This window comes from Xiphophorus hellerii, chromosome 13 (assembly GCF_003331165.1).
Source record: "Xiphophorus hellerii strain 12219 chromosome 13, Xiphophorus_hellerii-4.1, whole genome shotgun sequence".
NCBI classification, from domain to species: domain Eukaryota; kingdom Metazoa; phylum Chordata; class Actinopteri; order Cyprinodontiformes; family Poeciliidae; genus Xiphophorus; species Xiphophorus hellerii.
The window spans coordinates 7,985,941-8,009,441 of NC_045684.1; the positions used below are offsets into that span (position 1 = coordinate 7,985,941).

The 23,501-nt window shown below is 37.7% G+C and overlaps 4 protein-coding genes across 4 annotated transcripts; 2 read left to right on the forward strand and 2 right to left on the reverse strand.

Moving 5' to 3' along the window:
* Positions 1-1,373: 1,373 nt before the first annotated feature.
* On the forward strand, positions 1,374-2,475 carry LOC116730969 (gastrula zinc finger protein XlCGF8.2DB-like; the record flags this gene model as incomplete). The annotated part of the gene is made up of 2 exons (XM_032580543.1): positions 1,374-2,013; positions 2,090-2,475. Coding segments are annotated over 2 exons (951 nt in total), but the record flags the coding sequence as incomplete, so codon positions are not given.
* Positions 2,476-10,359: 7,884 nt separating this feature from the next.
* LOC116730921 (uncharacterized) lies at positions 10,360-13,773 on the forward strand. The gene is made up of 3 exons (XM_032580494.1): positions 10,360-11,246; positions 11,944-12,162; positions 13,479-13,773. Exons 1-3 carry the CDS (start codon positions 10,504-10,506, stop codon positions 13,684-13,686), a joined length of 1,170 nt encoding a protein of 389 aa, XP_032436385.1. The 5' UTR covers positions 10,360-10,503; the 3' UTR covers positions 13,687-13,773.
* Positions 13,774-13,872: 99 nt separating this feature from the next.
* LOC116730949 (G2/M phase-specific E3 ubiquitin-protein ligase-like) lies at positions 13,873-17,047 on the reverse strand. Its single transcript, XM_032580522.1, has 4 exons — positions 16,938-17,047; positions 16,152-16,321; positions 15,191-15,405; positions 13,873-15,057 (listed from the first exon to the last, which is right to left on the reverse strand). The coding sequence occupies exons 1-4, from the start codon at positions 16,977-16,979 to the stop codon at positions 14,822-14,824; spliced, it is 663 nt and encodes a 220-aa protein (XP_032436413.1). The 5' UTR covers positions 16,980-17,047; the 3' UTR covers positions 13,873-14,821.
* Positions 17,048-17,176: 129 nt separating this feature from the next.
* Positions 17,177-19,914, reverse strand: LOC116730945 (uncharacterized). Its single transcript, XM_032580517.1, has 7 exons — positions 19,754-19,914; positions 19,084-19,390; positions 18,700-18,782; positions 18,516-18,568; positions 17,894-17,936; positions 17,685-17,758; positions 17,177-17,469 (listed from the first exon to the last, which is right to left on the reverse strand). The coding sequence occupies exons 1-7, from the start codon at positions 19,763-19,765 to the stop codon at positions 17,304-17,306; spliced, it is 738 nt and encodes a 245-aa protein (XP_032436408.1). The 5' UTR covers positions 19,766-19,914; the 3' UTR covers positions 17,177-17,303.
* Between the last annotated feature and the right edge of the window lie 3,587 nt (positions 19,915-23,501).

A 23,501-nucleotide genomic window follows, 5' to 3' on the forward strand; every position in this document is an offset into this window, starting at 1 on the left:
TGATTGATAAATGCGCTGATACGTCATTGAGTCTGTTAAACATAAAGCTGAGTGGAACGGTCGACCGCTCCAAGATGGCCGCCTTAAATCTCTTCAGTAACAATAGGCAAGAGCGGTCCATGAGGCGTTTATTTATAGTCTATGGGGAAAAGGGGCACAATGACTATGGGCAAAGGTGCATTCATGGGCCCAATATGGGTGGGAATTTACAGCTACTTCATGTAAACACATTTTTCAACTAATACACCAAACAGTTACATAAATAAAAGAAGTTCAATGTCCAAAAAACTTGAAGATTGCTTTTATAGTTTATTTTTTCCCGTTTGACAAGCAAATAACAAAGATCAAACTTTTCATTAGTGATGTGTTGAGTAATCCGGGATGAGTTTTATGACGCGCGTAAAACAGAGAACTCACCTAAACCTGAGCACAGTTAAATTTTTATTTTTAAATAATAAATCGTTGTCCCTGGTGTCATAGCGAGTAACAAGCCAATCACAACTCTCTCTTTTCTATTTGTTTCAAGTTTCTTTTGGATCCAGCCATTGTTTCATACAACCAGATTAATCAGAATTTATGTATCAGAATCACAAACATTTTAAACTTGTTTATTCCTTGTAAAGCTTCATGTTGTTTTCACGTTGCCTATTTTACATATATTGTCCAGTTGATGTCACATTAGAGCAAATGAAGCACCGCGGTGCATCGGCTCATGAGTCGAATGATTGGATGGAGTTCCTCAGGGCTTTTAAAAAAGTGGACTAAAATGAAATTTGAATATAATTTATAGTATTTGTTTAAAATCCGTTCATTTGAGAATTCTCCAAATGTCAGCTGGATATGTCGATTCATCTATATCTCTGTCTACGCTCTTGAATTTTCAAATGGATTTTTGTTCATTTCTGCCTTAAACGATTTACTTCAGTAAAGTTAACAATTACTCTTTTTCTCTGTTTTCTTCCCCAGATTCCCTGAAGTGTAACGTTTATAACCTGGAGAGGAGATCCACTCTGGACCAGGAGGAGTTAGAACCTGTGCAGGTGAAACAAGAACAGGAAGAGCCAGAAGATCATCACATAAAAGAAGAGCTGGAGGATCTCATACACCAGCAGATAAAAGTGGAAGAGAAAGAAGTTTACTGCAGTCAGGCTGAAGAACAGATTGGATTAAAACAGGAGACTGATACCTGCATGTTGTTTCCTGTTGATGAGCAAACAGACCACACTGAATCAGAACCAAACAGGAACCAAGTCATCTTCCAGGAAGCTGCTGAAGCTGAGAACCAAAATCAGGAAAGAAGAAAACCTTTCTCATGTGACATCTGTAAAAAGTGTTTTGCTTTCAAATCTGCTTTTGATGCTCACATGAGAACTCATACGGGTGAAAAGCCGTTTTCATGTGTGAACTGTGGAAAAGGTTTTAGTCACAAACAGGTTTTAATTCGGCACATGATGATTCACACTGGTGAAAAGCCGTTTTCATGTGTGAAATGTGGAAAAGGTTTTAGTCAAAAACAGGTTTTAACTCAGCACATGATGATTCACACTGGTGAAAAGCCGTTTTCATGTGTGAAATGTGGAAAAAGTTTTAGTCACAAACAGCATTTAACTCAGCACATGATGATTCACACTGGTGAAAAGCCGTTTTCATGTGTGAACTGTGGAAAAGGTTTTAGTCGTAAACAGCATTTGACTCAGCACATGATGATTCACACAGGTGAAAAGCCGTTTTCATGTGTGAACTGTGGAAAAGGTTTTAGTCAAAAACAGCATTTAACTCAGCACATGATGATTCACACAGGTGAAAAGCCGTTTTCATGTGTGAACTGTGGAGAAGGTTTTAGTCAAAAACAGCATTTAACTCAGCACATGATGATTCACACTGGTGAAAAGCCGTTTTCATGTGTGAACTGTGGAAAAGGTTTTAGTCGTAAACAGCATTTGACTCTGCACATGATGATTCACACTGGTGAAAAGCCGTTTTCATGTGTGAACTGTGGAAAAGGTTTTAGTCGTAAACAGCATTTGACTCTGCACATGATGATTCACACTGGTGAAAAGCCGTTTTCATGTGTCAACTGTGGAAAAAGTTTGTCAAAAACGGGATTTAACTCGGCACATGATGATTCACACTGGTGAAAAGCCGTTTTCATGTGTCAACTGTGGAAAAAGTTTTAGTCAAAAACGGGATTTAACTCGGCACATGATGATTCACACTGGTGAAAAGCCGTTTTCATGTGTGAACTGTGGAAAAAGTTTTAGTCGAAAACTTAGTTTTACTCGGCACATGATGATTCACACTGGTGAAAAGCCGTTTTCATGTGTGACCTGTGGAGAAAGTTTTCGTCTCAAGGTGAGTTTAATTCACCACTTGAGGCGTCACACAGGTGAAAAGCAGTAGAAGCATTTTCCATACATGTTCTATGTTGAGGTTCACTATAGAACTGATTTGGTTTAAAACTAGAATGAAAGACTGGAGGGGTTTCATGTCTATAAAGCTGAAAATTGTTGTATTTGTTAAATGTGATCATTTGGATACTTGGAGATGTGCAACCATGACACATTTTCCTTCAGAGATGTTTTCTTGTTCTTTTTTTGGCATAGTCTTTATCAAAAAACAATAATGATAAACTGTATGTTATTGTATTAACATACAGTTTATGTCAAACTGTATGTTGTGTGTGAACATCGTGAAGAGCAGAGGGCTCAGCACACAGCCCTGAGGAGTGCCAGTACTGATGCTGATAGATGAAGAGGCTTGGGGGCCCACTGACTATTTCATGCATTAACAGAGTTTGACCGGACATGGACTCCCTTCCAGAACATTCTCACATGATTGGACTTGAGGGATTGATTTGTATTATTCTGTACAATAGAGAGAGTTAGTGGGGTTTATTTTAAAAGTTTTTAAAATCAAAACTAGAATGTACAGAATTTAGTGGGGTTTTTTTTAAATCTGGAAAAAAATATTTGCGATAGTTTTGTCTTTAAAGTAAAATGAGATTGAGTTTTCTTTCAAATTATATTTACCAGTTTTACTCTGATTAAAATCTTTTCAAATGAAATAAAATGGATTTGTACTTGAAGGAAAATGCAAGATTCACCACAAATTAAATTTCCTGCTTTCATTGCCAGAGCCGGCACAAGTCATAGCAAACTAAGCAGCCACTAAGGGCCCCAGGGCCACTAGGGGGCCCCCTCAGTGGAGCTGATTTTATTTATTTTTCTTAGTAATAATTTCTGTCATAATATCAAAACCACACAATGTCACTATGAAGTGGTTTGTTTTTACAATAATATATATTTGATAATGTACATAGAAATAATTTTTTATTGATAGAAAGAAACAATATGGAAGAATAGAAAAAAGCCAAGATAAAGGTTTGTTTTAATGTGTCTTGGTAATGTCATGTAAAAGATTTGTAAAGCTGCTAACAGAAAATTAGCTTGAATGGTCCAGTTCAACAGCCCAACATTTATAGGGTCTTTGTGTTTGTGTGAACCTGAGTTTAAACTTTAAACGAGTTGATTCTCATGGTTGGCTCTGTATATTTCTCAGGTATTTTTGGCTTCAAAACTCCGTGTTTGATAAGGTTTGATAACAATAACTTAAACTTCTCAATGTTTGACATTGTCTAGCAAAATGTTTTTACGTCAGGCTACATAGCTGCTACATGGATGAGCTGCTCTATGCTGTAGTTGGTGATTTGTTGTTTGCTGCTGAGCATAATCATTTTGTGGCCAAAACAAACATTATTTTTACATCAACTTCTAAGTTATGTTAAAATCATTTGAAGGATCAGAATCAGTCCAGTACTGGTACCGGTCCACATTGTAGGGGAGAAAGACTCACCTGGTATAAATTACAATTTTTAGCTATTTGTTAGATTTTAAATTTCTTATTTTCATATGTACTCATTTATCTTACTTTAATTTGCTTTTTCTAGCAGCTGTTAACTTCTGTAACTAGGGTTTCCCAAGTCTGAATAAAAAGAGGAGCAGCGAGAGGGGAAATTTAGAGTGAATTGCAATAGACACTGTTTCAAAGTTATAATAATTTATTAAAATAAAAACAGTAAAATTAAATAATACCTCTATGTAGATGAGAAGAAGTTAGGAAAAACTAAGCTGAGTTGCCGAGGCTTGGCGGTAGGTGCTGACAGGTTCTGGATCGGAGGCTCCCGAGCAAAGAATCACCAAACACCGTGACGTCACACACTCGTTGGATTTCCCTCAATCGATTTATGTTGATCACGGGACAGCCACAGCAACAGGGGGCGCCACCATCTGGGCCAAACGCACCACCTTCAAGCCTCAGAGCTAAAAATGAAAAAAATACAAACTATTATTAAATTACCGGTAGAAAAATCAAATAGATAAAACCGGTAAAAGTCTTTTACACTCGACCACCAGCACCGCACAATTCAGTGAACAAGCCGGTGCTGATTGGCTCTCAATAAGCCACAGGATGGGCGGAACCAGCGGTAACTCCGAACAAAGCAGCAGCGATCATTGTGGATATACGGAAACTATAGGAAAGGTTCTGATCTGGTGGAGTGAAGAAACTGTGAAACATGTTGCGGGATGTAGGAGATACGAATCAGAAGACAATATTAACTTTGGATTTGTGGAAAACTGGAATACTAATATTGTATTTGTTTTATTTAGATAAAGTGGAAGAAAAGATTTTACGTCTTTCAAAGAGAACTGGCACTGTATGAGAAATCTTTAGATGTGATGATCGTAAGATCCACAAGGTGGCGGTAATGCAATGACATGAATGATCGACAGTCATAAAATCCCAAAGAAGAAGAAGAAGAAGAAAATGGCGCATGGTCTGTTTGGTTGAATGTTCGACTGTTTCTCTAAACGAGTTTATCAACGAGCCGTTAACTGCTGCTGAAGAAACATTCACAGAGTTTAAAGAAATCATCGTCAAGTCGGAGGAAGAGATGGATGATCATCGCAGACTGCTGGATTTCTCCCGGAGGCCCCAGATAATCTTACACCGAATAGGTAGGAACCACCAGCGTTTGGATGCAGGTTAAGGTCTAAATGTCTGCACCTTTCTGTATGAGGATCATTTTAGTAAATGTTCTTTTCCCGTATAAATGTTTTGTTAACCGGTAAATGAACGCAGGAATCACAATTACGCTGTGAAAATGGTTTATTGATGTAGAAATAAAATGACCTTTTATGGCTTTTCCTCCTTTAACTACACGAAGCTGAAGTTGGTTTCCGATTCCACCTAATTTTTCACTTCCTTTCGCATCTTTAATAGACTCTGGTTTAAAAACTGCAAGAACTACACTCTTCAAAACCTGGACTGGATTATTCTGCTCTAATGGCAGAATATTTAAATCCATGTTTGGGATTTGTGAAACTTTTTTCTGATTTGTGAAACTTTTTTCTGATTTGTGAAACTTTATGTAACAGACGGCTGCAGAAGATCTTTCCTTCCAACAACCATCTCCATCTACAATAACTCTTGGGAGAATTCATGAGTAACACCAACATTTAATTTCCCATTAGGATTAATAAAGTGGTTTTGAATTAGAATTGATTTGGAATTTTAAAAAACTGCATGGAACAAGTGTGAATAGTAATCTAAACTTTAGTGAAGTTTCACAAATCCCAAACATAAATTAAAATATTCTGCTATTAGAGAAGAATAATCTAGTCCAAGTTTGAAATACGTAGTTGTTGTAGTTTTGGCATTAGAGCAGTTTTAATATGAGCTGGATGCAAAGATGGGTAAAAATGGCATTTTATTGAAGTTCCACAAATCGGATAAAAGTTTCACAAATCACAAACATGGTTTTAAATATTCTGCTGTTAGTTGAAAATAATCTTGTCCAGGTTTCAAGAGTTTAGGTGTTATGGTAGTTTGGGAATTTGAGCAGTTATACTATAACAGAGATTTAAAAAAAAAGTGGTGAAATCAACCTTTATTGAAGTTTCACAAATCAGAAACATGGTTATAAATATTCTGCTGTGAGAGCAGATTAACCCAGTCCAGGTCAGAAGAGTCTAGCTGTTGTAGTTTTTAAACTAGACTCTATTAAAGATGTGGAAGGTAGTGAAAAATTAAGTGGACTCGCCCTTTAGCCATTTCCTGAATCAGAAGCTGGAATCGGAAACCAACTTCAGCTTCATCCAATGATCTCAGGTAATTACTAATTGGAACGTGCATATATAAGCTAGTTAAGCCTTGCAAAGCAAAAAGCATGAAACAATAATAGAGGTGTTATTATCTGTCAAACTAAACCTCATATAAAAGTCCAATCAACAAGCCACTGCTGCATTGAGGTGATGTTTCATACGTAGGTGTAACACATGAGAAAACCCGGATCGTGACAGACGACGTGGAGTTTCAAATAATATCAAGTGGCCTAGGCTCTCCCTATTAAAAGTACCCAGGCAAGTCTGGCTTAAAATTATGAAACAGAAGTAGTATACAAAATATATTTTATTTATACATACTTTTATAATATTAAAAATAGACTTTATTATTCTAATTTAAAACCCAATGAAGCACAGCAACCCAGAACAAACACTAGGAGCAGTCTGAGACTTAAAACAACTGCAAACCAAATTAGTAGCACACACCACACACTACAGGATGATCGGTTACGAAATCGCAAGCGACAATCTTAGAGAACGATCAACGTTCTAAAATTGTCGTATGGAGAGGGGGGGGGGATTGTGTAGTGTGAACTATTGCATCGGGTAGTCGATGTGCCCATCTTCTCTATTTAAATCTAATTATTACTATAGGGCAACATGATATACAGACTTTATAATCTGCACTCTTTTGGTTGAATGCAGTATTTATTTCCACTTTGGCTTTATGTTGTTTAATTTTTGTTCAAGTAGATTTTTTATTAATGGAGACTGAGAATCCATGTTATTTATGGTTTTGGTTGTTTTGTTTTGTTCATCAGTTCCAGTGTTTAGTGTTCTTTTGAAAATAAAGTGCATCTATCTTTGGCAGGAAATCGCATGCATTATTACGTCATTTCCATTAAATCAGTGTAAAATGGTCTTCAAACAATATTATCGTTTATCGCAATAATTTTTGAGACAATTAATCGTTCAGCAAAATTTGTTATCGTGACAGGCCTAGTAGCAACAATATAAAAAGCGACACTGACGTTACACAGAACCAGCCACAAGTGACACATCAAAAATCCATTTATCCTACCAGCAGCACATATATTGATGATCCTGCGGCGCCAGCGCTCATCCGACAGACATCCAACTGCACACAACAACACTCATAGCTTGGCTGCCACACCCGGTGCCTATCTGCACTAATAAGCCCGACAATGCTGTGAACCGGAAGTGAAGGTGGGGAAAAGCATAGACATAATATAATGAGTAGACCCCGCATGGCTGCTCTGGCGTAGGAAATACGGCGGCCATCTTGGAGCGGTCGTCCCTCCTACTTGGCTAAACCAAAACAGCAGAAGATGCCTCAGCACTGCCAGATATTTGTGTTCAGATCGACAGACTAATGACGCGAGATCTCGGGGGATAACGTTTCACAAGTAAGATGGACATATTACAGTTTATATTTTGTGATTAGAATATTACTATACTGTATTTATGTCCACTGACAAAACAACAGCTAATATTAGCTATCAGCTTAGTGTAATACCGGGGTTCAGCCCCGCTATGAAGGCTAACCGAGATTTTGTAAATCTTAAAAAGTTTTAAATATTCCCTAACATTGATTTAGATTATTCCACACAAGGTGGCAAAGACTCTTATTTATATGGAATTCTTTCACTCTGTCTAAAGTAAAATAGCTCCTGTTTTTGTTTTGAAGGTTTCATAAAGACCATGTGAGGAAGAAGTGGGGAATGTCTTTAAGGAGAGACGGATTCACTGCACTGATGAATCTCAGCTGCTGAATCTCTCTTAATCTCCTCCTCAGCTGGAAAACATGAATAAAACCTATATAGATATTATGTATATACGCACGTCCATATAAATATGTGTAGTTTAGTGCATATTATTCAGCATTAATAATTATTTAAGCATCTTTATTTCTCTCTGATTGTATTATTTTGTGTTTGTATATTTATATGAATATGTATTGATATTACTAAATAACATATTTAAAAATTATGACTGGTTGTGTGCTTTGTAAAATAATCATAATACAGAAATATCAACACATTCTATTCTGACTATTCTGTTTTCCCCACTAAGAATAGTTAAATATGCTCAACCTTATATCAGTCATTCAAAAATACTTTAAAAATCATTTCCTTGTAAATGTTGCTAACCTTTTAATAAGGTCTACAGAAAAATTGGTGAATATCTGTTTAGTATTTAGCGAGTTATGATTGATAAATGCGCTGATACGTCATTGAGTCTGTTAAACATAAAGCTGAGTGGAACGGTCGACCGCTCCAAGATGGCCGCCTTAAATCTCTTCAGTAACAATAGGCAAGAGCGGTCCATGAGGCGTTTAATTATAGTCTATGGGGAAAAGGGGCACAATGACTATGGGCAAAGGTGCATTCATGGGCCCAATATGAGTGGGAATTTACAGCTACTTCATGTAAACACATTTTTCAACTAATATACCACCCAGTTACATAAATAAAAGAAGTTCAATGTCCAAAAAACTTGAAAATTGCTTTTATAGTTTATTTTTTTCCGTTTGACAAGCAAATAACAAAGATCAAACTTTTCATTAGTGATGTGTTGAGTAATGAAGCGGGTAAGACAGAGAACTCACCTAAACCTGAGCACAGTTAAAGTTTTTATTTTTTAGTAATAAATCGTTTTCCCTGGTGACATAGCGAGTAACAAGCCAATCACAACCCTCTTTTCTTTTTGTTTCTAGTTTTCTTTTGGATCCAGCCATTGTTTCATACAACCAGATTAATCAGAATTTATGTATCAGAATCACAAAGATTTTAAACTTGTTTATTCATTGTAAAGCTTCATGTTGTTTTCACGTTGCCTATTTGGGGCCTGCCATGCAAAGCAATGGCAGGAACCTATTACTATTCTCCCAATTCTTTATTTTTCATCCGTAACCGTTAATGCGGCTCATACCGCTGCATGCACACCTACAAATGAGGAATCAAAACGTGCAGAAAATTCACGCCATTGGAGCTATTACTTTTGGTGGGATTCGGGGTTAACATGGCGACATAATTCGCAAAAAACTACGAAAAAAACCCCATTATAAGTCAATGGGAAAAATCCTTCAAATACCCTATTTTTGAGGATTTTCTGTGTCGTCACGAATTCACGTAGAAATGCCATTCAAATTTCATTTTGTAGATACGTCTGTGATCTCTTCGAAAGTGAAGACGGCTCGTCGATACCAATTACGGTTTGTCCACAATTTGTCTCTAAGCGACCCAAAGTTTTTCATTTTTCCTAAAATTAGAGTGAGAGTCAGGGCCTTTAGATCTCCGCTAGAGTGAGAAATGAAGAGAATTTTTCACCCCAAAATAATTTTGAAATCGCCATCACGCCCACAAATATCGCACGATTGGTATCAAAATCGGTCCTGACATTGATACGCATGTCTGCTCCGGTAAAATGTTTTCGAAATTTATCTAGACCGTACGGTTTTCTGTCACGGTGCTTCAGAGCAAAGTCATTTCGACAGGATTTTCTCAGGCTGTCTCAGGCTCTCTCCCATATATTTCTCAAACATTTCAGATCTGGGCAAACCATTTCTTTCTCTCATCGCTGTAAATGCTCTGAGTGAGGTAGAGATATGAATCTCGGGACTATCGCAGAAGACACATTGCCCTCTCATACGCTTCAAACGGTTTTTGAATATGTATTACGGTTCCCGAATGGAAAGGAGTTGTTTTCAATGCTTTTTTTCAGTAAAACTGGCTGGCTCAAAGAGAGTATTCTCTGCCCCAGCCTCTCTCACTAACAGTTCACACTTTGCTGAGAAAATTATTTACCATAGCAACGGAACTCAAGAGGCTATTGGCTGCTGATTATACGGTGGCCCTGAGGTGCAAAGCACAACAACATTAACGAAGCACAACGACATTAACGAAAACACAACGACATTAACGAAAACACAACGACATTAACGAAAACACAACGACATTAACAAAAACACAACGACATTAACGAAAACACAACGACATTAACGAAAACACAACGACATTAACGAAAACACAACGACATTAACGAAAACACAACGACATTAACGAAAACACAACGACATTAACGAAAACACAACGACATTAACGACAACACAACGACATTAACGACAACACAACGACATTAACGACAACACAACGACATTAACGAAAACACAACGACATTAACGAAAACACAACGACATTAACGAAAACACAACGACATTAACGAAAACACAACAACATTAACGAAAACACAACGGAAAAGGTATGTCCCAGTGGGAGACCTAAGAAATCGCTGATTGGACTACAGCTCGTTTTACTTTTGAACCGGAAGTTATTCTGGCTACAACGTGTTTTTTAATAACATGAATGTTCTCGGTGATCCAAACCTTACTACTGCTATTCGAGAGTCTTTTGACTCAGGACATACATATGAGGTGATACTGGACATGCTTCGGACTAACCACAAAGTGTCAGTTAGTATGCGTTCACTAAAGACTTATTTAAAAGAAGCGGGGCTACATAGAAGAGGCAACTACTCTCCACTTCGGGAAGTGAGGCGTGCCATTACGGCCGAGCTGAGAGGACCAGGGCAATTATTTGGCTATCGGACCATGTGGCAAGTTCTCAAACAAAAACACAACCTGTGTGTCAAACGTGATGTTGTAATGAGACTGCTGAGGCAGCTGAACCCTCAAGGCATCGCTCTGAGGACTCGCAGGAGATTTACAAGGCGCACCTATCACTCTATGGGGCCCAATTACATATGGCATGTAGACGGCTACGACAAACTGAAGCCATTCGGCTTGGCCGTCTCAGGATGCATTGATGGATTTTCGAGAAGAATGATGTGGCTTGTTTGTGGGGCAACAAACAACAATCCTTCTGTCATTGCCCAGCATTATATAAACTGTGTCAAGAGTCTTGGAGTGATACCAATGAGACTACGAACAGACCTCGGCACAGAGAACGGGACTGTGGCAGCAATACAGTGTACCCTCCGCCATGCGCATACGGATTATTATGCTGGGTCATCAAGCCACAGTTACGGATCATCCACAGGGAATCAACGCATCGAGTCATGGTGGTCTTTTTTCAGAAGAGGAAGGTGGGTACATATGTGTTTTTCAGATGTCAAGTACAGCGAAAGCTGATCACGGTCTGAAATCCGTGGAAGCATACAGTCTGAGTTTAAAAACGATTTGTAAAGTAGGTCCAAACTCTTCGTGTGAAAAACAAGGTTCTGGTGACTTTAGTAACATACAGTACACGTAAGCTCTATGTTAGTTAAGCAAATTTTGCAGGTTCTGCAGTAAGTACTACAATACATATTTGTGATATTAATTTTAGTATTACACACAGGTGGGTAGAGTACTCAAAAATCGTTATGGAGTAATAGACGTTACATACTTTTACTGTTTATAAATAAGGGATGAGGTGAAAGCTACTTCTAAGCTTGTGGTTTGTTTATTGTTGTCATGGCAACTCCATAGGAAGTGCCTATGGAGTTGGCAGTCACATAGCTGTCGTTTTGCCAGTTAACATGCCATATTGAATTAGTTTCAAACATTTATTTTCATAAGGCTTTAGCAAATATTTTGTTTCCAAATTAGAATTTTTCATTGTTTGGTTACAGATGCTATACAAATTTTTAGTTTGTACGTGGAAAATTAGGATGCGATATTCAGTTTGACATAGATTTAGAGCATGCTTTCAATGTTATGGACATGGAGAAAGACAGACAATCTTTTAATCATTTTAATATGAAAAAGAACAGAACCGTTTCTAATTCAATGTATCCTCAGGTCTCAGTTTTGGATGGACTTGTTTGGAGATTTAAGAGACTCCGGAAACTTCAACGGAAGTGTTGAGCACCAGTGCTTGCTCAGATTCTGCTTCACCAGAGTTCTGCAGAAAGACCTGGATGAATGCAAAAATCTCTGGAATAACCACAGGATCCGGCCAAGCAGACTTGCATCATGTCCTGGGGGGATTCCAAACGAACTCTATCTCTTGCCTCACAGGTAATTGACATCTTCACAAATAGAAATAATGCTTGACATTACATAATAATGCAGAAGTGCTGTTAGCACAAGTTAGGACATCTATTATCTATGTACAAGTAACCTATAACTGTTAATGTATAGTGTATCACAAAAGTAAGTACACCCCTCACATTTCTGCAGGTATTGAAGTATATGGGATGACACCAACAAAATGACACTTTGACACAATGAAAAGTAGTCTGATTACAGCTTATATAACAGTGTAAATTTATTCTTCCCACAAAATAACTCTATGTAAAGGCATTGATGTCTAAACCACCAGCAACAAAAGTGAGTACACCCCTAAGAGGTCCCTAAGAGTACTCGCCAAACGCCGCACACTACATCAAATTAGTCTGCATGGCTGTCACCCCAGAAGGAAGCTCTTAAGTCTGTACACAAGACAGCCCGCAAACAGTTTGCTGAAGACATATCAACAAAGGACATGGATTATTGGAACCAGGTCTTATGGTCTGATGAGACCAAAATTAATTTGTTTGGTTCAGATGGTCTCCAGCATGTGTGGCAGCTGTCAGGTGAGGAGTACAAAGAGAAGTGTGTGATGCCTACAGTCAAGCATGGTGGTGGGAATGCCATGGTCTCGGGCTGCAGGAGTGTAGCAGGTGTTGGGGAGTTACATTTCATGAACCCGAATATGTACTGTGAAATACTGAAGCAGAGCATGATCCCTTCCCTCTGGAAACTGGGTCACAGAGTAGCGTTCCAGCATGATAAAGCCCCCAAACACACCTCTAAGACGACCACTGCTTTACTGAAGAGGCTGAGGGTGAAGGTGATGGACTTGCCAAGCATGTCTCCACACCTAAACCCATTAAAACATCTTTGACATGTCCTCCAAGCCCAGGAGAGTTAAGGCAGTTTTGGTAAATAATGGTGGCCACACAAAATATTGACACTATAGAAATCTTCACTAAGGGTGTACTCACATTAGTTGCCATTAGTTTAGACATTAATGGCTGTATATAGTTAGTTTGCGGGAAGAATAAATTTACATTCTTATATAAGCTGCACTCAGGCTACTTTTCATTGTGTCAAAGCGTCATTTTGTCAGTGTTATCCCATAAAAATATATACTTAAATATCTGCAGAAATGTGAGGGGTGTACTCACTTTGTGATACACTGTATAAGCTGTCACTGATAGTGCTCACTTATACTGTGTCACACAGCCAGCAACCCCCCCCCCCCCCCAAAAAACAGACAATTACAAGTACTTGTACTAAATATATAAAATATCTGTCACAATTCTATTACTAATTATATTCTGACTTTGCAGATATGGTTCAAGAGATTGTGGATTTCCTGTTGAGGACAGTGATCTGGATGTTTTCCCAGAAGCAAGTCAGGTGACAGAGTTGTGTGGTGATAAAGACATCGAGGAATACCTACAGCAAGTCATGCAACAACATGGACAACAGCAGTCACAAAACTGGGAGTCAGCTATGGAACTGTATTTATTCCTCAAACACATAGCAAGGCTGTAGACACAAACAACCTGAATAAATTTTTTTTATATATTTTGTGTCCTGTTCATTTTACTCAAATGAAAACTCATTGTTATGGTAAGAACATATAACATAAAATATTATCTATTTTTAGATATTTTCATATGATAGCAAAATCATATGAAATCATGCTGATAACTATGAATAAACTGCCACTTTAGAAGGATAGCCCTTCTAAAGTGGCAGTTTATTCATAGTTATCAGCTCATGAAGTCAACAATCCCTTTGGGCAAATTCTGTTATTTGAGACTGGTGTATGTCTGGTTTAGGCTCACGATACGGGCATTTGTCAAAGCTCTACAATATAAAATTTTGTATCATTTTAAAAGGGAATACACTCGGCTTTCATTTAAGCCAAGCTTCGAATCTGACCAACTCAGAGGTCACCACAGCTTGTTAAACAGAAATAACACAAACTCTTTTTGCCTTACCAAGAAACATTGTTTTTAGTCCAGTGGTATCCAGGGACATCAGGGACACAAGAGTTGACAACTGAAATACTCAGACTAAGAAATCTGGAAATGTATACCATATACTGTTTTTTAGATTAGCCTACCATTATGTAATCCATAATAACCACATAAAAACATGACTGCATGGTAGTATAGATTTGGTACATTTCAGGATTTCTTAGTCTGAGTATTTCAGTTGTCAACTCTTGTGTCCCTAGATACCATTGGATTACAAACAATGTTTTTGGTTAAGCGAAAAGGATTCATATTATTTTGTTTTAACAAGCTCTGGTGACCTGAGTTGGTCAGATTCAAAACTTGGCTTAAATGAAAGCCGAGTGTATCCCCTTTAAAGATGATATAAAAAAACTATATTATGGACATATTAGAAATGCCCGGACCGTGAACCTAAACCAGACATACACCACTCTAAAAAAAAATACAGAATTTGCCCTAACGGATTGTTGACTTCATGAGCTGATGTCCCTTTCAAAGCTATCACTTTGAAAAGGACATCATATTATCTAATCTTTTCAGAAATTATGGCAAGGCTTTGCCACCCAGAAATGGAGAACAACATGGACCCTGTATTCACATTCACAAAATTAGCTGAATGCCAACAGCATTAGAACAAGACTGCCAAGAAATCTCTTCTTTCAGTTTCAGTAGCATCCGAATCCCGGAGCATTTTGTATTCCAAAGTCCATGTTAGCCCTAAAAGCAGCGTAAGATTCCAAAAGTGGCAGTTTCAGTATATTTGCACAGGTGTTTGCAACAGGAAAGGGTGAATCACTCAAAAACTCAAGATGTGGGGATGGCATCATGCCTGCTGGTGGAATCGCTGTCAGACCTGTAGCAAACATCAGGACTTCCTCTAGACATACAGCAGTGTTTTTCTCTGAAAAATTAAAAACAATGTAGTTAATAGATAATGCATTGCACAAATGATTTATTTTTATGTATGCTTTCCTCCTAATAAAACAAAGGAAAAAAAACAATTTTAGAATAAAACACAATCTGTCCTTACTAACCTTCGCAATCAAGCAAATAATCTGCCCAGAAGACGATTGTTTTGCCCTCCTTTTGCCGCCTATTGGTTCCTACTGGGCTGAGATCTGGTTTGAACATGGTCTCCAAGTCTGAAGCAGTCAGGGCCTTGGCAGAGAAACATAGGACTGGGGACAGGACACTGGAATGCTGTTGCAGTGCAGCGAAAAACCCCAGACTTGCCAGTCCATCTTTGAATCTGTTAAGGATAAAAACATACGCACTGCACTTTATTCATAGCATAGATATGAAGTATTCTAAGTCCTGTGTAAATGTGAACCACATTGTAGTACAATATGTCTAAAAAGAAAAGAAAATTAAATATACAAAGTAAAGCTAACCTTTCACAGTGCTCAAAAATCATCATTAAAAGTAAAAATTTATCATTTCAAACTTTAAAAAAAAAATGTTTTCACTGTGCAAAAAAAACAAAATTGTGTCATGCAACAGTATATTTTTAGAAATCACATTGAAAAATTATTTATGTGCCATACCTATGATTAATCTGACAATGATTAAAAATATATATATATTTATGATGACAAAAGAAGATTATACCTATTGTACATAAAATTCTGAATGGATGATAAAAGTGGTGAAACTCAGAATTTGGAAAGTATTGCTCAATATATTACAACATTTCACATAATTTTTCAGAAGGACACACAAAGAGGTTAACAACCAACGATAAAAAACAAAATCAATTAAGGAAAGAAGCTTGTTAAATTTGATATCTGATCAAGTAATTTCATATCTATAATTTGATCACAATTTTTTTATACCCAATTAGTTTTTCATAGTAAATTACAACGTCATGATATCAGTGGCAGGTGTGAACAACTGGAAATATGTCATTGATCTTGAGTATTGAGCATCGAACTTTAGAATAGTTTTAAAATCTTTATAACATAATATAATATTAATAGCTCACTGTTTAGTAATTACCGTTGAATGGCACTGTGGTTTCTGTCAAGGATGTACCATCTGAGATACTCCTCTACAAAAGCTTTCTTCTCAGAAGTCTTCACACTTCTGAAGCAACCAGCAGTTTGGAACATCCCGCTGTTTTGAAAAATTATATTTAGCAGAGATTCATCTGATTCAGCTTCCAGGACCTATAAAACAAGCAGTTTATTATAAGAAGAAGTACAGAACTATCAATTAGACAACTTCTTCGTTATGAATACAAAAATAGCATAAACATTTTGTGCAATTGTGATTTCACATTTCTTGAGATAGGCTGAAATCAGGCCTTTCAAAACAAAAAGATTTGTCAAGCTTTGAGAAAACGAAATTACTATTTTGTTATAATAATTTCCTAATCTTAATCTGAACGTGAAAATAATCTCCAGTTGGCATACAATAAATCTATTTCCTAAACCTAGGTCATTTCCTACCTGCTTTAGAACTTTCCCTATCTCCTCATCTTGAACATCTTCAACAGTGGCGCTGAAACTTGGATTCCCTATCATGTAGTTGACCAGGTTCTTTGAGAGAAAATGTGGTGCCGGTCCCCCATGTACAATCGATACAGCAATCATCTTTCCTGCTAAAAAATACTCATCTTCCCTGGCAGCTGTTGTACAGAGCAAATTATTACGGTGGGTAATTAAATCTTAGATCTGCTTATGACAGACACATAAGCACATGTTTCTGCAAATTTTTATTTTAGAAGTACTACCACTTCACTAACTAAGGTTAGTTAGGTTCACTAACCCAAAAATGACTCACCTCTCGAATTGCACCCAACGTAACGAGCTTCTGGGGGTCCATCAAAGATAGGACGATTTCTCAGAATGGCCATAAGAAGCGTGAGAAACTCACGCCTCGGGCCACCTGTGTCCAACCCTTCCTCCAAACAGCCAGCATCATCGTTAAATTTGATGAACATGTCGTTCTTGTCGGAGTATGTGCTCCTCTGAAAGCCCCGAACAGCTCAGCTCCATCCCACACATCAGTACAACATATGTTGAACCGGCTGACTTTCTTGTGGTCAATATTCTTGGCCAGTTCTGCAATAATATCATGTGGCTGCACGTTTGTTTGTCTAGAAAAAAATAAACTTATTTTAAAACAGTTGATTGATCACACTTAGCATTATGTAATTACGTTCAGGACCAGGATGCAGATTAATTTAATACAAAATATTAAAATTACTAACAAATGTTCTTCTGGGGGCAGGTCCTGCTTTTTGTCTTCTGTAAAATATTCAATCTCATCATCATCATCAATAACAATGGGCTCAAAGAGAGTGGTGTAGTCTCTGTGGAGAAAAAACATGCACAATATAGATGAGGTAAAAAAAAAAAAAGCATAAAGGTGTACTTCCAACTTTTCTTCACAAAACATTCAATTTATGTCAGAAATTACATATACAACATCCAAAGTACATAAATTTACAATAGATGTATCAGGTATTACTTTGTCATGATGACACTACAAACACACTTCTTTTTTATGACAGAAGCCCCTACACACCTGTAACAGGAGCTCTGGACAGTGAGACATTGACTGGTGCCTGGATTGTTGCCATTGTTATCCAAGTCCATAACCTGAAAACAGAGAAAAGACAAGAGTAAAACTTAATGATTGACTAACCTGCAGTTATTTTAATATTTAAATATTTTACTTAAAGGTTTGAGATAAAAATCTGTGGATTGTTGTGTGAGATAATAAAAAGTTTGTACCTGTTGTACTTCATTTGCAAGTACAAGATCCCCAACACCATTCCTTAGAGGACAATGAAAAAACATATTATTGGGTATTTTGAGCATATGCTGTCAAAGTATAAATTATGGGATCACCCAGTTTTCTTCAATGTCTCAATCATTTTATTGCACTGTAACTCCTCTGTCCGTCATCTGACTAAAACAGACATAACTTAAAACATGGAATGCCTAAAAGCAGTTTTGGCACTACAATGCCATCTTTATAGAAGCAAAGTGATTTTACTCATTATCGCAAAAAACATGCAAAACTATTTGACAAAAGTTATTTACTGAAACTCTTGTGAACCTTTTTGTTATATTTATCTAAACAACTGTATACTTGTAAAATGTATAAGACATTGAAGAAAGCAAGGGTAGTGTAATAATTATTTCCACGCCAGTATATTCAACATTTAAAAACAAACATCTTGAAAAAAAATACAAATACTTCCCAGGACATGTTCCCATAACCACATAATTTAAAAATATCCACATTCAACATGTCACCAGTACATACTGTATGAAAATTCACTGAAGGCTATAATACTTTTGATACATATACACACACCATGCTATGGCATGTACCTAAAATATAACTTACTCTGTTTCTGCCACCTTTTGCAAAGGACTGCTTTCATCCATAGGTTCCCATGGCTGAAGAAAATGAAACACAATTTCACATAAAAACATCGGCATAATCCTATGAAGCTTAGGTAAAATGCTCTTGTTGTGGTCACTCAACCAAATAAAAACAAAAGACCAAATACATTTTAAGTTGTACTTACCAGTGTATCAGCAAGATCAAACTCGGAGTTTTTTCTAATAACAACCTCTGGGTCGGAATCGGACGAGTCTGACAATTTTCCAACTGATAAACAAGGAAAAAAAGACAAAACAAGCCAATTTAACTTCTACTAAGTGATAGTACCGTGTTCGGTCAACTATATTACATTGTATCTGGAAGCATAAACACAGCACTGGTAAAAACTAATAACTGAGTGTCTAGCTATCAAGTTTCCAGGAAGTAAGTTTACATTTAGGAGCCAATCTATGTATACTTTTTACTTGATTGGTTCATGCCACCAATGCTTAATTGCACAGTTTTAAAATGTACATGTATTGAAGTTAGTGCAATGTGCCAAACAATACACACAAACAGCTGGGCTTACCTTCTTCAAAGTCCCTTTTCAAGCAGAGGAAAAGAGAGATCCTTTGGTATGACTTGCCAATTTCAGCCTTATAAGCTGCAAGAGTAAACGGTGTTTGTGTCCCAGGGATATTAATAACCTCTGTCCCATCTGGGTACAGAAGGAGGAAAGGTCCATCTTTTATATCTTTGTTGAAGTCCTTCATTTTTTTAGCAGCAAGACTGAGCAGAGGTGTGGCAGAGACATCTGGATCTGTTGCAAGGAAAATGGTTTTTCCACGCTGTGGCTTTAGACCATTCTTGTGAATGGTCATCAAGCCAATATTTATCTGAAAACAAAAAAAAAAATATGTGGAAGACTGAGCAATGTTTTGTTTTAGAGAATACTCTGTTGTTTTCTTTTTGTTTTTAATTCCTCCTGTATTATGTTACAATAACATCCAAATAGATCCATTAACTATTATCAGTCATTTTCAAGCTTTTACTTTTGAACTGATGCAAACAGAACAATGATTGGAAAATTATTATGCAATAATTAATCAGTAGATGATTTACTGTTTTGACTTATCATTAATTGACAGTTTGCTGTTACTGTTAAACAATTATTCTGTATAGTTTTGCTACCTGGAACTTTCTTTAAGCAAGTCTACTTAAAAGCTGCTTGTTTTTGGTCGGAACAAAACCGGACCTACCCGAACTTTCATTTTTTCCTTTTGCTTTAACCCCTTTTTCCCAAGAGAATACTTTTGTCGCTCCTCATTTTTCTTTTTTCTGTATTCAAGGAAGGTGCTGAGGGTTGGTGCAGGGCAGGATGGAACAGGCTGTTGTGCTAGAAGTAAAGTAAAGAAAAAATGTTGCACATCACAATCATGCAAACAGACGATATGTATTACGAACGACACAAATTACCTAAGGCTGTAACGGACCTTAACGGACCACAGCCTTAAGCAGTGCCTAAGGCTGTAACGGACCTTACTATTTTTAATTTAATTGGTTTATTTGGTAGGGACAGACATACAGCCACATGGACAAACTGAACAAAACAGCAGTCTCATGTTTACGTCATAGTGCAATAGCAACAGCTAATTCGCAGCACTTGTCCCTAGATGGGCTTTTTCTATATATGGCTAATACCATGCTGCTGTATTATATCGAGTTTGTGTACTTTTAACTGCATTTACAATGAACAACTAAATGACAGTGGACACGGTCTGGAGACCACTAACGTTAGCAAGTTGCTACATCCATAAGAAACATAAATATTTCTTTATGCTTATTAACTTACTTGAACATTGCGGAGTATCTTCCATAAATATTTCCTGAAGTAGAAGCGTCTTTCCGCAATTGCTGCAGAAGTTTGGTGACGGCTCAACCAGCTCTTTCCCGCAGTTTGGGCAAAACATTGCGACGTGACCGTATTCCCGCTTCTCATTAAAACGAAGCACACCAGAATAACTTCCGGTTCAAAAGTAAAACGAGCTGAAGTCCAATCAGCGATTTCTTAGGTCTCCCACTGGGACATACCTTTTCCGTTGTGTTTTCGTTAATGTCGTTGTGTTTTCGTTAATGTTGTTGTGTTTTCGTTAATGTCGTTGTGTTTTCGTTAATGTCGTTGTGTTTTCGTTAATGTCGTTGTGTTTTCGTTAATGTCGTTGTGTTTTCGTTAATGTTGTTGTGTTTTCGTTAATGTTGTTGTGTTTTCGTTAATGTTGTTGTGTTTTTGAATTTGTAATTGTGCTTCGTTAATGTTGTTGTGCTTTGCACCTCAGGGCCACCGTAAGGAGCAGAGCCACGTTGTAGACAATTTCAACACAGCTAATGTTGAAGAGGTTCAGAGGACTACAGTATGTTGTCCTTAGACCAGCAGTGTAGCACCAAGAATCTCATGTTTAATGTGATTCACTTACATTGAGCACAAGAAAAATTCATTTGAGAGTCTAGACAAGACTTTCACCTGAGCTGCAAGCATATTTTTGATACAGGCCTGAGAGCACAGGTGTCAAACTCCAGTTCTCAAGGGCCCCTGTCCTGCAGTTTTTAGATGTGCCACAAATACAAAACACTGGAATGAAATGGCTTAATGACCTCCTCCTTGTGTAGATCAGTTCTCCAGAGTCTTAATGACCTAATTATTCCATTCAGGTGGTGCAGCAGAGGCACATCTAAAAGTTGTAGGACAGCAGCCCTTGAGGACTGGAGTTTGACCCTCTTGCCTTAGAGGTATGGGATTAAAGTGATGATAGGACATAGGATAGGAAATTAAAAAAAAAAATCTTTTAAAAATCAATCCCCTACTATCATAATTATGTAACTCAGTAAATAACGCTGCCAAGCTATGTCCGAGTAAAGAAAATAATCTGATATCAAAAACAATAAAAGTCAAGTCAAAGTTTAATTATTTATAGCACAGTTTACAACAGTCTCAACTGACCAAAGTGCTTCACAACAATCACAACATAAAAATAAAAGATAATGTCAGAAAACTGATGAGCAGAGACCTAGGGTGTTTTCCACTTGATAGTCTGGAAGACTCGGTTGGTCTGGGGAACAAAATTGCCAGATTTGTTATACACTGCCTGGCCAAAAAAAAAGTCGCCACCTGGATTTAACTAAGCAAATAGGTACAAGCCTCCTATTGGATAAGTACTGCATAGGCGATTATCTTTCAGCTGGCAACAAGTTATTTAACCCCAGCTGATGCAATGAGTAACTCCTCATTTCTTAAACAACCATGGCAAAAGTGGTCGTGGAAAAGACGTTAGTCTGTTTAAGAAGGGTCAAATCATTGGCATGCATCAAGCAGAGAAAACATCTAAGGAGATTGCAGAAACTACTAGAATTGGGTTAAGAACTGTCCAACGCATCATTAAAAACTGGAAGGATGGTGGGGAACCATCGTCTTCCAGGAAGAAATGTGGTCGGAAAAAAATCCTGAATGATCGTGATCGGCGATTACTTAAACGTTTGGTCAAATCGAAGAAAAACAACAGCAGAACTCAGGAGTATGTTTAATTGTGAACGCAAAAGCATTTCCACACGCACAATGCGAAGGGAACTCAAGGGGTTGGGATTGAACAGCTGTGTAGCCATAAGAAAACCTCTAATCAGTAAGGCTAACCAGAAAAAAAGGCTTCAGTTTGCTAGGGAGCATAAAGATTGGACTCTGGAGGAATGGAAGAGGGTCATGTGGTCTGATGAGTCCAGATTTACCCTGTTCCAGAGTGATGGGCGCATCAGGGTAAGAAGAGAGGCAGGTGAAGTGATGCATCCATCATGCCTAGTGCCTACTGTACAAGCCTGTGGGGGCAGTGCTATGATCTGGGGTTGCTGCAGTTGGTCAGGTCTAGGTTCAGCAACATTGTGTGCCCAAAGAATGAGGTCAGCTGACTACCTGAATATACTGAATGACCAGGTTATTCCATCAATGGATTTTGTCTTCCCAAATGGAACGGGCATATTCCAAGATGACAATGCCAGGATTCATCGGGCTCACATTGTGAAAGAGTGGTTCAGGGAGCATGAGACATCTTTTTCACACATGGATTGGCCACCACAGAGTCCAGACCTTAACCCCATTGAGAATCTTTGGGATGTGCTGGAGAAGGCTTTGCGCAGTGGTCAGACTCTCCCATCATCAATACAAGATCTTGGTGAAAGATTAATGCAACACTGGATGGAAATAAATCTTGTGACACTGCAGAAGCTTATTGAAACAATGCCACAGCGAATGCGGGCTGTAATCAAAGCTAAAGGCGGTCCAACAAAATATTAGAGAGTGTGACCATTTTTTGGTGGCGACTTTTTTTTTGGCCAGGCAGTGTATTTTCAGCTGCTGCAGTTCTCTTTCACATTGCAACCAAACCCTTTGAAAAGCCTGTTCATCTCGTCGTTTGTGGGGCGCTGTACCAAGAACTACTGAACAACACAAAAATCTCTGAAGAAAATACTGAATGCAATTTCCTTCTTCGCAAATGTAAACAAAAATAGAATGGCATCAGATTTTAGTGGTTATAGGAACACCATGAGCCATTTCTCCCACTAGTACATTTGTGTTAGTTGCATTTATCCAGAATGCCTTGTGCTGTCCACTTCATTTGATTGATGCATTTAAACCCCACCAGAATTCACTTCAACTGAATCAAGGCCTAGGCTTGTAGGTGGAGCGTAGTTTGTTTTTGTTTGAGTTTGATTTGGAAATTAACACTTCCCCAAATGAATCGGACTTTCTAGACAAACAAACTAGAGTTTGATTAAAGTGGACTAAGCAGGGCTGGTGTAAACACACCTTGACAGAGTTCAGTAGGGAGTGAATAAAATGTCCTGCAATAAAGCTCTGAATGTCATTAACTGTTATCAGAAACTATACACTAAACAAAGACATAGCTTACACTTTATAAAATCCACCTCACAAGAATAAAACATCAGATAATCACAATTCAA